General features: G+C 39.5%; 1 protein-coding gene across 2 annotated transcripts; it reads left to right on the top strand.

The window, feature by feature from the left end:
- The first annotated feature begins 1,262 nt into the window (after positions 1-1,262).
- Positions 1,263-14,047, top strand: SMPDL3A (sphingomyelin phosphodiesterase acid like 3A). 2 transcript variants are annotated; one of them, XM_053974482.1, is made up of 8 exons: positions 1,263-1,744; positions 3,200-3,413; positions 4,519-4,663; positions 7,518-7,614; positions 8,863-9,041; positions 10,188-10,368; positions 12,253-12,377; positions 13,535-14,047. In XM_053974482.1, the coding sequence occupies exons 1-8, from the start codon at positions 1,267-1,269 to the stop codon at positions 13,844-13,846; spliced, it is 1,731 nt and encodes a 576-aa protein (XP_053830457.1). In that variant the 5' UTR covers positions 1,263-1,266; the 3' UTR covers positions 13,847-14,047. The 2 variants fall into 2 exon arrangements, with proteins under 2 accessions (XP_053830457.1, XP_053830458.1); XM_053974483.1 differs by lacking the exon at positions 3,200-3,413 and having other exon boundaries at positions 4,617-4,663.
- The last annotated feature ends 1,476 nt before the right edge of the window (positions 14,048-15,523 follow it).

Below are 15,523 nucleotides of genomic sequence, written 5' to 3'. Positions count from 1 at the left end.
GAAGGGCATCATCCTTCAGATCTGCCGTGTGATATGGGAAGAGGCTTCTTGCCTCCCTGGATAGATAGGATAAAATGGGTAACTCATCTGATGAAAGTTCACACATAACTGGCACCTACCGCACACAAATATAACATTTAATGTTGTTAGCTTTATTTTTTCACAAAAATGAGTTTGGAATGAATATTCAAGTCTGTCTTCTCTTGTGGGGAACACTGTACATCTGGAAGGCAGATTCTAAACCTTCATTATAAACCTTTATAAATATGTTTTATTTGGTGAACACTGGTAGTTTTTAAAATCTAAGAGCTATCTTAATCGGAGAAATGAAAAGTAGACTATGATCCAGTGGTATGGTGAGCTCCACTCTATGCTTTGGGCTGTTTCACTAGGCTAGTGCAAGTTATTTTTAAGCAGCATCTTCTGCCCTCTGGTTTTATCAATCTATTTAATCCTAATACAGCCTTCATCTGCCTCCCCTCTGCTGCTGCCTGCTTGCCTGTGGGTGCATTTGCCACATGGCTGTCCTTACCAGTCACCTTTTCTCAGGCTGGAGCAGCTGCTTTTCCCTCTTCACTGGAGTAAACTGACTTGCTTTCCCAATACTGCCATTTATCTGCACAACAAATGATTTGTGGGGTCATGCATTAAAAAAAAACTACGTTTTTTTTCTTAAATACTAGGAAAGGAATGCAGAGGCAAATTTTTAAGACTTGGTTTACAAATAAATCTTGAATGGTAAATATTTTGCATTACAGTCACTTTTAAACAAAGAAGGAAAGTAGCCCTTTAAACAAAAACTACTTTTCCCTATTCTAAATATAAACAATATTAGTGTCAAATTAAGCAAGGGAGAGAAAAGTGGAGAAATGGTGCCTGTGAAGTAACTGACATTGCTCAGAGCAGAAAAGAGACGAATATACTGACAAATGAGACTTCCATCTGCTGCTGACACAGCTTTGCAGAGCCCTGACAGGAACAGCACAGTGAGCAATGGGACATTTCAGGGTAGCCATAGGATCCATGACATCATTAGTGTGATCTCCTGGAAATGACACCAAGTACTCTTCGTCTACATGGAACTACTGTGACTTCAATAAGAGCAGTTCCAAAAGCCTTGACAGTGGAGACTTGTATTTACAATATACCTCATCACTCCCCTTAAACTGTATTAAAGGTGCACTTGATAGTATTTTTCATCAAGTTGGGTGTTTTTGCTTTGTTTTGTGTTTTAAAGCCTTATAAGTAATCGGGATCCATTTTTACATGTATGCCATGAGAAGCCTTCCTTCCAAGAGATGCTTGAGACTGGTGTGGGGTGTGGAGCACAGCCTTCCTTCAGGCCGCCTCGCATCAGCCGGTGCCCCGACTTCAGCCCTGCCCGCGGCCAGGTTTGGCTCCTGCGAGCTCCTTAGCGCTGACCCGGGGGTGGCACCTCCTGAAGGTCACCCCGGGCACGGCCGACTCAAGGGGACAGCCCGAGCCGCCGTCCGACACCGGGGTGGCGGCCTGGGGCGGCTTCTGGCCCCGAGAGGTGCGGGCGGGGCGCGGTGGTTTCCGGCGGCCCCGCCGAGGGCCGGGGCTTGCACAAGCCGTCCGGGGCGGTCACACGACTGGAGCCGTCGGCGGGCCGGGCGCTCCCGCACGGCTGACATGGAGCTGCGGGTGGCGCTCGGGCTGGCGCTGCTCTGCTCCGCTCTGGAGGCGGCGCCGGCCGCCCCGCAGCGGCCCCGCTCCGCCGTGGGTGAGTCGGCCGGGGCTCAGCGGCTGAGGGGCCCGGCCGGGGCCGCCCGTGGAGGGCGGGGGAGGCGGGTGAGGGGCGGCCCTGCGAGGGAGGCCCGGCTGGGGGCCGCTGCCAGGCCGGCGGCGGAGACGGCGGGGGAGGGGGGGGCGGACTGCGCTGTCCTTGCTTGCGGACCCTTTTCCTTCCCCAATGGCACTGCTGCCGTAGCATTCCTTATCCCAACTGACTTCGGCCACACGTGACTGCTAAATCAGTCAACAGGGCTCTTTTGAGGTACGGGGCGTTACACGGGGTTTATATTTAGTTGCCCGGGCAGGCCGGCGGGTGAGGTGAGGTGAGCCCTGCCCTGCCTCTGGCGCGTTGTCCCGAGGCACGCACTGCAAACACCGCGTTTGGGGGCTGTGCTGTGCTCTGCTGTGCTCTGCTGTGCTGTGCTGGCAGCAAACACACACACTCTGCCTGGTCTGATCCCTGCTCGGGGCGTGCGTGCAGGTGAGTGCTCCGAAATGGTTTCCCACAGAATGCTCATTCCATGTTACTCACACTTTCCTCGGAACAAGCATGCAGCGTTTGTCTTGCCTCCTGTTGGTAGGAGTCACAGTTTTACAGATTTTGAAGATCACCTCTGGTCTTTGATTCCTGAAATAAAACTCTATGGGGTACAGTCGTGTGGTGCCTGCTCAGCCATAGAGTTAGCGTGTGACCTTGGGAAAAATCAATTTATATCTGTCCGTGTTTCACAACCACTGCCCCACATACATGTGTGCCTTTACCAAGTGCTTTTAAACTGACAGAAAGAAATTAATTTTATTTTATGAATTTTAATTAATCTTATCTTATGAAGGCTGATAGTCTTAACACAGATTTCATTCATCTTATTCAGCATATTCATATACTTCTCATCTCCTTTATCCATGCAGTGCTATGTAACATTGGCTGAGAGCATGTCAGCCTGGAAAGTAAGGCTGACACACTGCTCTATGGTGAGAAGGCCAGTCTCTGCACACATGCTGCTTCTTGCCTTTCTTTCGAGACATCTTTCTTGTCATCTTTTACAATAGCTTCCAGCCAGGGAGGGTCTGGAAAAATAATTAAAAAGCAGCTCCCTTTCTTTTCAAATGGAGTAGAGAAGTCCTATTGCCTCCTCTACTATCCAGTTTCCAGATTGCTATTAATGAAAAGGAACTGATTTTTCAGTTCCTTCCAATCTCCATTTCAGTTTTGGTGAATAGCATAAAGCCATACCTCTGCTTCTGTTTTCAGTTTTTCTAAGCACTCTACGTGAAGGACTCCTCAGAAAGAACTTGGCCACACTTATCAGACAGGCTAATCAACAATTTATTAACTTTGAATAGGAGTAGCAGTAGATAAACTGGAGTAAACATGGGTTACCTCGGTATATCCAGTTCAAATGCAAATAATGCATTTCCTGTAATCTTTGTTTTCTGAAAACAGGGCAATTCTGGCATGTGTCTGACCTACATTTAGATCCGACTTACCACATTACCCCTGATCGCACCAAAGTTTGTTCTTCTTCCAAAGGAGTCAATGCCTCCAACCCAGGCCCTTTTGGAGACTTTTTGTGTGATTCTCCTTATCAACTTATTTTGTCAGCATTTGAATTCATGAACAATTCAAAAGAGCAGGTTTCATTCATGATTTGGACAGGGTAAGTGTTCACTCTGCAGTTAAAGCTGGATAGCCAGATAGTGTGGCAACTCACAAGTTTGTATTTGCACCAACAGTTTTGAGTTCAGTACCTCACCAATTCTGTCTTAGTAGCCATTTGTCCTTTAGTTGACCAAATGGCTACTTAGTGCAAGATAGAGTGAGAATATAAGGCCTGAGGAACAGACTTTGATCTCTGTAGTAACTACTGGACTGTTCATTGTGATATTTAGCATACAGCTATATTAGTGTGAGTTCATGGAAATGGTGCAGGGAGGGTGGGAAGTAGAAAAAGCAAAAGGAAAGGTTATAGCAGTAACTGACTCATTGCAGGCCTCTGTTGAGTAAGAACATTTGCCTTTCCTGTTCCAGTCTTCAGTATTATAAAGTGGGCTTAATAGTACTGTATCACGGAGATGTTACCTGTGAGGCGTTGTGTGCCATAGCAGTGGGACCAGACAAAGAAGTGTGAAAGGGAGTAGCTTCATAGTACTATGCTATCAAGGCATAGTACTGTGTCTTGTTACTTTCTAGGTATTTATAAAAGAGAGCATTGATTTACCCTTCTGCCATAGCAGAACTCTCAATTCTACCATCACACAAATTTTTAAGGCATACATCAAAGGATAATTTATCGAAGAGATTAGTATTTTTGTTTAGTTTGTTTATGTTATATCACTTATTTTTGCTGGGAAAGAGTGTTAAGAAATATATGAAGGCAAGTGATTAATCTATTTCACTTAACTTATTGTACTTAATTTTCAACAGGATATGATTAAAAGGGAAAAAAGGAGCTAGCAATGATGTGCAGGTGATGAAAGATACATAATGCAAACTATATAATGCACAGTAGCTCAAAATAATGACTTTAATTTCTAAGAAATCTTCATTCTGATAAATATGAATCATAGGATAGCCATTGTCTAAACAAGTCTACTTATTTGTGTTTTTTTAAACAAAAGCCTTTGCAGAGAGCTTTTGAATCTGTGTTTTTAATTAAAGTGTATAGTAATGTTACGTGCTAGAATGTAGATGTGTTTGCAGACTTTTTTGCCGTCCTTGTGTTGCTAACAAACCTTTGTTAATCAAGCCTTTACCTTTTTCAGAGATAGCCCTCCTCATGTTCATGTAAAAGAGCTCTCCACGAAGTTGGTCATTAGCATCATTGGTAATCTGAGTTCTACAATTCGTAATTTCTTTCCAGATCTTCAGGTTTTCCCAGCCTTAGGCAATCATGACTACTGGCCACAGGTAAAACAAGTTATAAATTTGTTCATACATCATATTGAGTGTGTTCCTAACTCCTGGGAAAGCACATCTGAAAAATAAGAGTTAATTATGTCTAACTGTTATTCTGGAAAAAACAATTCTACACCTCTTCAGTTAGCATCTAATATTATAAATAGTTCCACTCTAGAACAGAAACTGCGTCACTCTCTCTGTGCTCTTACCTAAGGAAACATTGATGCCAGGTAGAATTTGTACATGGCCTGAAGTCACATAAATTTATCACTAATCATTCCTCATGGCTTAGAACTACCACATGTCAACGTAGTTAATACATACATACTTTTCCTTACTGTGTATGTCATGCATGCATATACAGTAATTTAATCTATCAGAAGTGATATCATTAATGGACCTGTGAACCTGTGGTAAGTTTCAAAATCACTCAAAGGCCTACTGGAAATCTGTCAGCTGGAATCACTAGATTTTTTTGTTGTATTTTAGCTAAAATAATGGCAGAATTTTTGTAAAGTTCCCATAGTTTTGCCACTGCTATTAAAAATATGTCTACTTTTCTTTCCTCATTGGACATTTAGAAATAATCACATTGATGATTCACTAGTTATGTGCAGCTGAGGATGGTGCTTTTTCTCTTTGATTGTGCTGAATATTGTTCTTGGCATACTCGAAAGTAAACAGTTGCTTCATTTGTCCTTTAAAGTGTGTTGTGGGTCGATCTGGCAGCACACTGGATCAGAAGCAAATGCTGTCATTGGATGTGAGGGGATCGGAAGGGATGTGAAGCGAGTCAGCTGAAGTATTTTGTTTGAAATTCCTCATGGGAATTCAGTAACACCCCTTCACACCCTCAAGGCGTGTATTCCAGCTTTCTGTGGTATTTATTAGGCCTGTCAGGGTGTAGGTTGGTGCAGCAGGTGATTGTGTGATAGCCCGTGTCATTGCTGGAGTTAGTGCTTTCCAAATAGGGGCGTAGCAGAGGTGCTGAGAGACAGGGCAAAGGAAACATGAGAGATGAAATAACAGCTAGATATATATTGGAAATGTGAGTGCCCAAACCAAACTGTGACTTCAGTCCTTTGTCCTCTTACTGTGGTGGTAAAGCTTTGGCTTTTCATATGCACTGACATGGGGACAGGTTGATTCACTAGAAACGACTGGGAAAGTATTTCGATAAATAACACCTAAACTGAAGTGTCACAAAATGTTTTGTGTTCACTTTGTTTCATTTTTAAAAATGTCTTAGCACAGAATGGTTATTCAGCAATCTCCTTTGATAGAGGGAAAAAAAACCTACAAAAGCCTTGTAAACAAAGAATTTAGGGACTTTTTCAACAAGTATTAATTTTGTTTGTGAAATTAAATCTAAAGACAGGAAGAAAAGATGCTCAGGAGGCACAGATGGGCAGCAAACAGAAAATTGAAACAAGCTGGTGATTGGAATAACTGTGCAGAACTGGCATGTTTTTCAGTTATTGTTTGAAAAAGTCATGGGATCAGACAATCCTCAATATGGGGTCATTTCAACTTGTTTAATTTCTTAATGTTTATTTTTTGCTCTTTATGACATGTCTTTCTTTCATATGAAAATGCTTGGCAACTGTCCTGTACACTGGAAGAGATATGGAGCAAGCCACACACCATAGGCTGTTTCAAAGCACGTGTAAAATCTCTGCACTTACCATGAACCAAAGAATTTTATTGCTCTCTTGTGTTCTGACCTGTCTGTCCTAACAACTGAACAGTCCTGGGTGATTTTTCTTGCAGAACATGTTAAAAATACTGCTCAAGTTGATCAAGCATTGGGATACCTTTCAGATCATACACTGTGACCTCAGCCTTTCTGCATAGTCTTACTTATTTCACACTCTTGCTCCTGCTTAAAACAAATCCCCAAACTGCTTCTAGCAGTTCAGGGCCCAAAACACCTTTAGTCCATTACATGGCCTCTTATCTGGAATCAGGTTTTTGCTGCATCTGTTAGTGACTGTTAGTTCTGGCTCAAAGCTATCCTAACAGCTCATGTCTGGGCACTGCAGTCAACAAATGTCTCAACAGAGGTCTGATTGCTCTGCTCCTAGACAGAGATTTACTGCCTAAACATCTAATAACATAGATTTAGTTTCAAAGATCTTAGAAAGGTCAAATTTTATGTTTAAGAAAACATGCACTGCAACTTTTTTCAACCCTTTTTTTTTTCCTTCTAGCACCAAGACTCCAGATATTTTAGGAAAGGCAAGGACAGGCTGCTATCTTCCTGTCAGAGTTAGATCAGAGCATGGGTCTCATCAGCCTGTGGCTCAGACTGAAGAGTGCTACAGTCCTAATTAGAGACAGTGGGAGAAAACATTGAAAAAAACTTCCTCTTGTACATTTTTAAATGCTTTCTTATGAGAAAAAAAGACATAATGAAAACATTTGTGAATTTCACCAGAATGTTTCTGAGGGCGGAAGTGAAGTTTTGGGGAGCTGCTATGAAACCCAAGTTATTTGAAAAAGAAACTTATATTCATCCAGAAGACTTTATTTTTAGACTTTATTAATTATTACTATTTTAGACTTAATTATTAATTTTGCAGAATGTATGGTTTTCCATTCTACTGTATTCTTAAGGTTTGACATATTTCTGGCATTAGTTTAATAATGCATTAATAAGGCCATGCAGTCAGTTCTAACTTTAGGCATTTGTTCCTGATCAGCAATACTAGATATTCAGAAATTGTTTTTTTCTTTCTTGAATTTCTCCTGGTGATGACTGGATACACTTACATGTTATGTGAAAAGTTGGGCAGGATAATTTAGTGGGTTTTTTTCTGTGTGTCTGAATACTAAGACTTAGGCAAGACCACCTCTCTCACAGGACCAGCTTCCTGTAACTACCAGTGAAGTTTACAATGCTGTAGCAGATTTCTGGAAACCTTGGCTAAGTGATGAAGCAATCAATACCTTCAGAAAAGGTAAAATATGGAAGTAATACATTGTGAAGCTAGAGCTTAGAGAATTAATGTTTCTGTGGATTTGTGCTGTTTGTTTATCTAAGTCTCATAGGATGAGTCAGAACAATGGATTATCTGTAATGTTTCTCCTGGAAGAAGTTACTTATCTTTTTGAATGGCAATGCCTATATTCAGAATACATTTATTACTTTCTGATGCAATATTTGTCACTTCTTGTAACATGTTTAGTGTTTCTGACTTTGTGCCAATGCATGTGAAATATCTTTCTGCTTTTGAGACCTCATAACACTTTTTAGATGAGGGCATTTGATGCACACAAAAACTTTACTTTGATGGGAAAAACTGTTAAAATATTGTTTCTGTTTTAATGGTATACGTATTTCAGAGCATACTGAATAGGTGCATTTTTATTCAGGTTATGATGGCACATAGCTGTGGTGATTATGCTATTAATATTTATATGCAACTTACTAAACTGGCGGAATAATTATATCCTAATTAGAATTTTTCTTTTTAGAAAAGGACTGAAAAGTTCAACCCAATTTCCAACCCACTCAAACATTAGGGATTTGGAAGTTTAATTTGTGTTTTTGTGTCCTGAACAAGAGCAAACCCTGGATAAGAGTGGAAGTAGAAACTTGGATAAGGATAATAAAACTCAAAGAGGCAGTTAAATTATATTGTTATGCTTCTGTTGCCATGGCTCCATTGAAGTCCATGAACTATGAAGTTACACTATTGAAGAATCTCAGCATGCCATGGAGAATTTTGGGAGCAAGGATTGAAAAATGTGATCCTTACTTTTCATCCTATCACCAGTCTGAATTAAATGGCTTTCAAAGTACAAGGCTACTAAACTCAAACAGTTCTTCCTGAAGGAGCCTGTATGTTTGCTGTATTTCAAGAAGTATGGACCTTTAACAGCTACTGTATCTGTCAAAGTGGAAGAAATATTACAGGGCACTTTTTCCATGTCAGTTGAATAATTGCATCTAAATACTGTCAAATAAACACAAAGATAATACAGGCAATAATTCATAAATAATTCAGTGTCAACTTCTAGTAAAATGTGGCTGAAAACATTGTTAAAATGTTCTATTGTGATAAGGTGACTGTGGCTTGAATATACATGATATTCTATTAGAAAGAGGAAGGTTGGGTATTTTGTCAGTGGTGTACTTTGATTGTAAAGTTGTGCTTTGAACAAAGCCTTTAATTTGTCATATGGTGTTGTTCTTATTTTCACAGGTGGCTTTTACACGCAGCTGTTTGAATCCAGTAATAGCCATCAACCACTCAGGATAATCAGTCTGAACACAAATTTATATTACAGCCCCAACAAGGTAACTGTGAATATCACTGACCCAGCCAACCAGTTTGCCTGGCTGGAGGAAATACTTGAAACCTCTTCACAAAAGAAGGAAAAGGTAGGGATCAGGAACAGAAGATATCATTATTTATTTCAATTTTGGAAAAAAAAAAAAAGGAAGGAAGAAGTAGAGATAATGAGAGTATAAACATGCTTCTAGAAGAATAATAATGCTGCCAAAGATACTACAAAGTCAAAATTTTATTTTTTAATAATTACTCCTTTCATATGCGCATTTTACTGCAACAATTAATAAACTAGTTGAATGAAGTTTCTCAAATTATACAGTAAAATACCTTTTCTTTCCTAGCATGTAAAATACTGCAGAAGTCAGTTTCTGACCTTTTTTACACGTAGCCTTTAATTTTAAAACATATGCTCTTGGCTTAAGACAAAAGCTAGTATATTTTATTTGCATTGTAATGTAATTTAAGGTATCAGAAATTAGAAAAGAGTTTATCAGCCGCAAAACTTAGCCAAGCTGCAGTAATTGCTATGATTTGAGTGCTATAATAACTTTTACTACACAGGCTTTGAAGTGAAGGTTTAAATTGTTGGCTCATAATTGATTGATTGATTGATTGATTTATTGGTGTGGGGATTGGATCATCATCTGAGCAATGGTGTTTAATTTGAAACATATTTACATTTTGGTACAGTGTTGCAATTTTAGAATATTATATTACAGTCAGGAGAAAGGAGAGATTTCCTTTCCTCAGGAAACTCTGCAGCATATTAGTTGGTGTGTGCAGTTGGCACTAAGTCTCTACCTCAGACAGAGGGGTTTAACCAGTTATCCATATTTCTGGTGACTCTCTGACTCTCTGGTGCAAACTCTGTAATACTCAAACATAAATTTTTTCTTGTGTCTCCTTGAGACGCCAAATTATAACGCTTGCCCTAGTAACTTATTTTTTGTCATTTGAAATAATTGATAACCTAATTTTCCTTAGGCCTAAAATCATGCATAGATTTAGTGGAACATTTTTTTCACCCCAGTAGGTTACTAAATTGGTATTACGAACTTAAGCAATTTTACTGTTGGGATTTTGTATTAAAAAAACTGTCATGGTTTACAGCTTTTAGAATGCCATTTTTAAAGGCAGCATTATTTTGTAACTGTGGTAACCACTTCTAGGATACAGCTAGAATTATAAGTTTCAAATGAAGGTGCTAATTGTGCTTTCTGTATTTAACTCCTTAGGTGTATATAATAGGTCATGTCCCAGTAGGATACTTGCCATATGCAAGGAATACTACAGCTATCAGGGAGTATTACAATGAGAGACTGGTAAAGATTTTTCGCAAATACAGTAGTGTTATTGCGGGCCAGTTTTTTGGACATACCCATAGAGATAGTATCATGGTCCTCCTGGATGAAGAAGGTAATGATGCTTGATGACTTTTCGATCTTCTTCCTGATTAAAAGCAAACTAATACTTTCTTGCATGCTCTTTTTAGTCAGCCTGTGTATAAATAATTGAAAAAAGGAAATTGGGAAATTCTGTAGGAAATCTGCAGGACTTCTACTCTCCTTTTTATTTCCACACTCCAATTTTATTTTCAAAGAGAACCTTGCAAGGGTGACTATCTTTTTTTTGTTGATGTCAGCAGAGACTCCCCAAGCTTCCTATTTTTTTTTTAAATTAATGCTTATGCCTAGACAAGAATTTCTAGTCTTTCCTCTCTGCTCTCACAGTGACATGGGCAAATTATACCAGCCAGTTGCTATTGTGTAATGTGTCAAAGGGAATGTTCTCAGGCCAGCTAGACATGCTCTATGTTCTTGTATTTCCTGCATCATTACTGTGCCTCTCTGCTGAGTTCCCTGCTGCTTCAAAGTTAATTAAGATAAGGGTAAGCAGGAGGTAGGGGAAAGAAAGTCTCTGCCTGTTGCATCTCTTAGATCAGCTAATTTCCCTTCAAGAAAATCACCCACGTTGAAATTTTTGTTTATTGCTTTGAAATCCCTTAGTTCTAAGCATGGCCATGGCCATATGGAGCACTCTTAGCATCTCTTAAGAGAAGAATTCTAACAAGTTTTGTCTTCACCATAGAACAGTAAGAGGTTCATTGCTTTGACTTATGTAAAATACCCAAATGTTAAGTGGCTCTTCGTCTATGATTTATATGAACTCATATGAGCAATGTCCAAAATGCTGACTAGGTAATGCTATTCCAAATGCTTACCTTTTTACATGATGTTAATCTCTAGTAAAAAGCAATTCAGCCCAGTGAAAGAACTGGCTTCTTTATTTTTTCTTTTAAATGATGCTTAATGTAGTCTTATACATTTTTTTTTTACACTGTCCCATTTGTTTATGAAATCATCATCTCTACTGCAGATTTCACTGGGAACAGACTGATCTTGGTGTTTGTCATTAAAGTTTGCATGTGCAAGTAACCATTTCCCAATTATTTTAGTGATTTTGCATCTTTTGACAAAATTTAAATCGTAATCAAATACACATTGTGTTTGTCTGTACAGTTTTAGACTGTCTTCTATTCAGGACATTTTCCTCTTGACAAAATTCCAGAGAATTCAAGATAAATGCAATATTGCAGCCAACACCAGTGTACTGAAATAGAGCTCAGCTCTGTTTTTCTCCAGAAAAATCTACTGATTTCCAAACTTTCAAAACTTCTGCCTATGTGTGGAGGCTGACCTTGTGATTTCACTGCTGTGACACTGTCAGGGATGGGAATAGTTAGGGCTTCCTTTTTGTTCCACAGTGAACTTCTCAATGCACTTACCTGCACATTCTGTCTCAATAAAACTCACATATATCCTCATGTTTTAGTTGCTGTAAAGGTTGGTGTTCACACAGTAGGTGCTGGGGCAGGTGATGAAACAGACCCTGGTGTTTCTAATAGCATCATAAATACATAAAGCAATATATAAAATACAGTATGGAAAGAGCAACTAAAGTTTTTTAATATTTCTTTAGTAGAAATATACAAAATACAGAGACTTCACATATAGGCAAGACCATTTTGCAATTTTGCACAAGCAGTTGAATTGGTTGGGAAGCCTCTAGTATAGAAAGTGGTACACACTGGAGTGGGTACTGTGGTATCCCACACAGGGTTTGGTCTATCCATTGGAAGTATGGCAGTTCACAGTGATACAGCTAAATCAGGTGAAAAATTTTCTAATGTCTTTAAGCCTGTCACTCTTGTTTTTGCTGTGTTGTTACTCTACAAAAACATTTGTTTGAAAACTAAATGATTGAAAGGAAACTGTCTTCTCAACTTCCCCTTTTCTGCAGAAAAGCCAGTCAATTCCTTGTTTGTGGCACCCGCTGTAACTCCAGTGAAGAGTGTATTGCAAACAGAGTCCAATAACCCTGGTGTCAGATTGTATCAATACGATCTTTTTGACTATAGCTTGCTGGTAAGTAAAGATTTTAAAGCATTGTTTAAGACATTTTAGTGTTAGTAAAAATTACAGCAATATGTCAGTCTTTGTAGTATTATGGCTGCTAGTGATGGAATTTTGGTGCCTACTCTTAGTTTTTCTTCCTGGGCGAAGGAAAGGAAATCTGAAAGATAACTTGGTTGGTCTTTCTGTGCCTGCAGAACTACCCAGTACTCTCTGCTCTGTATCAAATATTCTTATGATGTAGGATCAAAGACAGAATTTTTCTGGGCAAAATCTTAAAACCATCTGCAGGGAGCTCTGCAAGAGTGAAAGAGGTTCACCTAAATCTTGGCATGCTTACATACCAGTGTTGTTTGCCAATGATAGCCTGAGTTTTGGGATGCAGCCCAATAAATGTTTCTAAAGGGTTTAAAAGAGCTGATGAAGAAAGCACTTTTAACCATATGATGTCTTTTGTAATCACAAAACTTCCTATAAAGAGTTTTTACAGGAAATGTTAGATAAATGTAGAAGGAAAATAAAAAGTAGAAGACTTCTACTTTGTAGATTCATGTGATTTTTGGAGATAAAATGAATCCTGTGTAATTCTTTTGGCTGTGATTGGTTTAGTCTTTCTGTAATTCAGGATAAAATCTTGACCCTGCCGAGTTCAGTGACAATGCACCCTGCAGCTTGATTGGGACTCGGGTTTCTCTCTAGAGACCTATGCTAATTCAGGCTGCTCCTTTGTTGTGCAGACTTCACTCCTTCGACCCTCCTTTTCCTTAACTTCTCCCTAGACGGTTCTTTTCTGTGCATTCTGCCCCTCAAGTAGTGCCCACATGAAAGGAAACTTCTGTCTCTCACCCTTTTGCCCCACTCCTACGGCAGACACGAGCGTTGTGGACTTTGGACAGGAAAGACCTCTAACACTGCTACTGCTGCCTTTGTGGCTCCTTTTTCTTCTCCTCCCCATCCCCCCACCATTACCGCTCTGCAAGTACCAGCTTTGGGTGTAAGCCCAGCTCTTGGGGTGGGACATGACCTTCTATTCACATGTGAATAATGAGGAGTGACAGCTTCCTAATCAATATATCACTCCAGAGACTTAATGAAGCAGGGAAGAAAGCAATACAGCAGTGCCTATGTTTTCTTTTTCTTTCTTTCTTTTTTTTTTTTTCTAACTGTAGGATCTGTGGCAGTTTTACTTGGACCTCAGAGACGCCAACAAGAAAAATGAATCAAACTGGACATTAGAATACATCCTGACTAAAACTTACGGCATTGAAGACTTGAAGCCACAAAGCCTATATGAAATGGCCAAGCAGTTGTCTATGCCACACAGCACACTGTTTGAGCAGTATTACAGTAACTATATTGTGAGTTACGACAAAACTATTCGCTGTGAAGAGGGGTGCAAGACCTGCCAAATATGCGCAATCCAATATTTAGATTACTCCTCATACACAGATTGCATCAATCAGGAGGCAGTGTGGAGATGAAATCTCTGTGCAGTTAATGCAGATAGTGACTTTAGCCTGTGATTTAAACAACCTGTTTTTTCTTTACCTCAAGCACTGACATGCTGACAGGGAGCCTGTGGGACTTCTCTACATTTCAGGGGAGCAGTAAACTCCCTAGATCTTTCTTCTTGCAAATATGTTTTTCTTTATCATCTAAATAAAAGTTTATTTGCTTTGTAATAGTGGTCAGATACTTTGCTGTTGTCTCAAGTGTCCTGTATCCTCTCTAACAAGCATCTCAGTGTGCAGGAATAGAAGTTACTCACTCCGGTCTTCGTAAATCCAAGTCTTATTTCTCAGGGTGTATAAACATAGGCAATTCCATTCCAGGCATGGGATTTTTATGGGGGCAGGTTTCAACCATTGGCTGTCAAAATTTGCAAACTGAAGTCAGCAAAACCCGCATTTGCTGAGACTTGAGTGCAGTTATGTTGTTGATGCAATGCCAGTATTTTAGATCTCTCTGTGCCAAGTTTTCCTTGTTAATCCCTCAAACCCACTTCTTATGGGCATTTTCTAATGATGGCATAAAAGTGACTTAATGGAACACAAACCTCAATCCTGTAAATGCTTAACTTAATTTTTCAGAATATGTTTGCCCAGCACAGAGTGCTTTTTTCTTACAGTAGAACTATGTACATTGATACAGCTGTCAAAGAGTGTTCTGGTATGAGATTTTGCAGCACACCATATACCAGGTTTAAATTGATCAACATCAGTATATACATTCAACTCAGCATATACATTCTCTGTGTGGCACAGGTAAACATTTACTTGTGCTATTTCTTAGGTTTCTTTTTTTTTTTTCAAAGAGCAGTCTCATACTTAATGTGAAGATTATCACATGTTCAAATTTCCAATTGCAGAGATTGCTTCTTCCTCTCCTTATGGCTAAATACGTGCACAAGATGGTGCTATTAAGATGGCCCTTTGTTTGGTTTGTGTATAACCAAAAAAGGATTTTAACCATTTTTCTGCCACACAAAGAGCTATACTTTTGGAAACTTTGGTCAATAATATACAGCACAGACCCTGCTCTATATTATCCCTGAGTAAGGGAAGCTGTAGAAGAGGCTATGAAACAAATCTAATTGATGTTTTTTTTATAATGAGATTAAAGCCCTTACTGCAGCTGTTGAGGAACTTCCTGGGTTTGTTTCTACTCAAGCTTGAAATATTCAGCAGAAAATTTTCAGATAAAGTTTTGGAGTCTGTAGCATGCACAACTGTAGATGCAGATATCTCAGATTGCTCATGCATCAATCATCCTCAGAGGAGATGGTTGGTTTGTTAAATTTGCATTCAAAAACAAATCCTCCAGTGCACAGCAGGCAGTCCTTTATTTTAAATACAGTGCTTAGAGAAGAAATGGTGAGCATAACTCTTTAGAGCTATCTACTCTGCCTGGCCTCAAATGGATCTGGATATGTAAATAACCTAAATTAACGTAGGCACTGTACAGACTGTGAGTGTACAGACTGTGAGGAAGTGCCATAAAGTTTCTGTTCTGAAATCTCGTGATTCCCTGTGTGTTGTACGTGTCCCTTGGTTGTGATTCTCATGGGTGTGTTTATTAAAAAAATGCCTGTTACCAGTACCCATTTTCCAAGGAAGCAAGCAGAGTTGTGGGTGGATAGCTTAAGGGCAATTGGAGAT

This window comes from Vidua macroura, chromosome 3 (assembly GCF_024509145.1).
Source record: "Vidua macroura isolate BioBank_ID:100142 chromosome 3, ASM2450914v1, whole genome shotgun sequence".
In the NCBI taxonomy this organism is placed as follows: Eukaryota; Metazoa; Chordata; class Aves; order Passeriformes; family Viduidae; genus Vidua; species Vidua macroura.
Note: the sequence above shows the minus strand (reverse complement) of the source record. Positions and strands in the feature narration are given on the sequence as shown.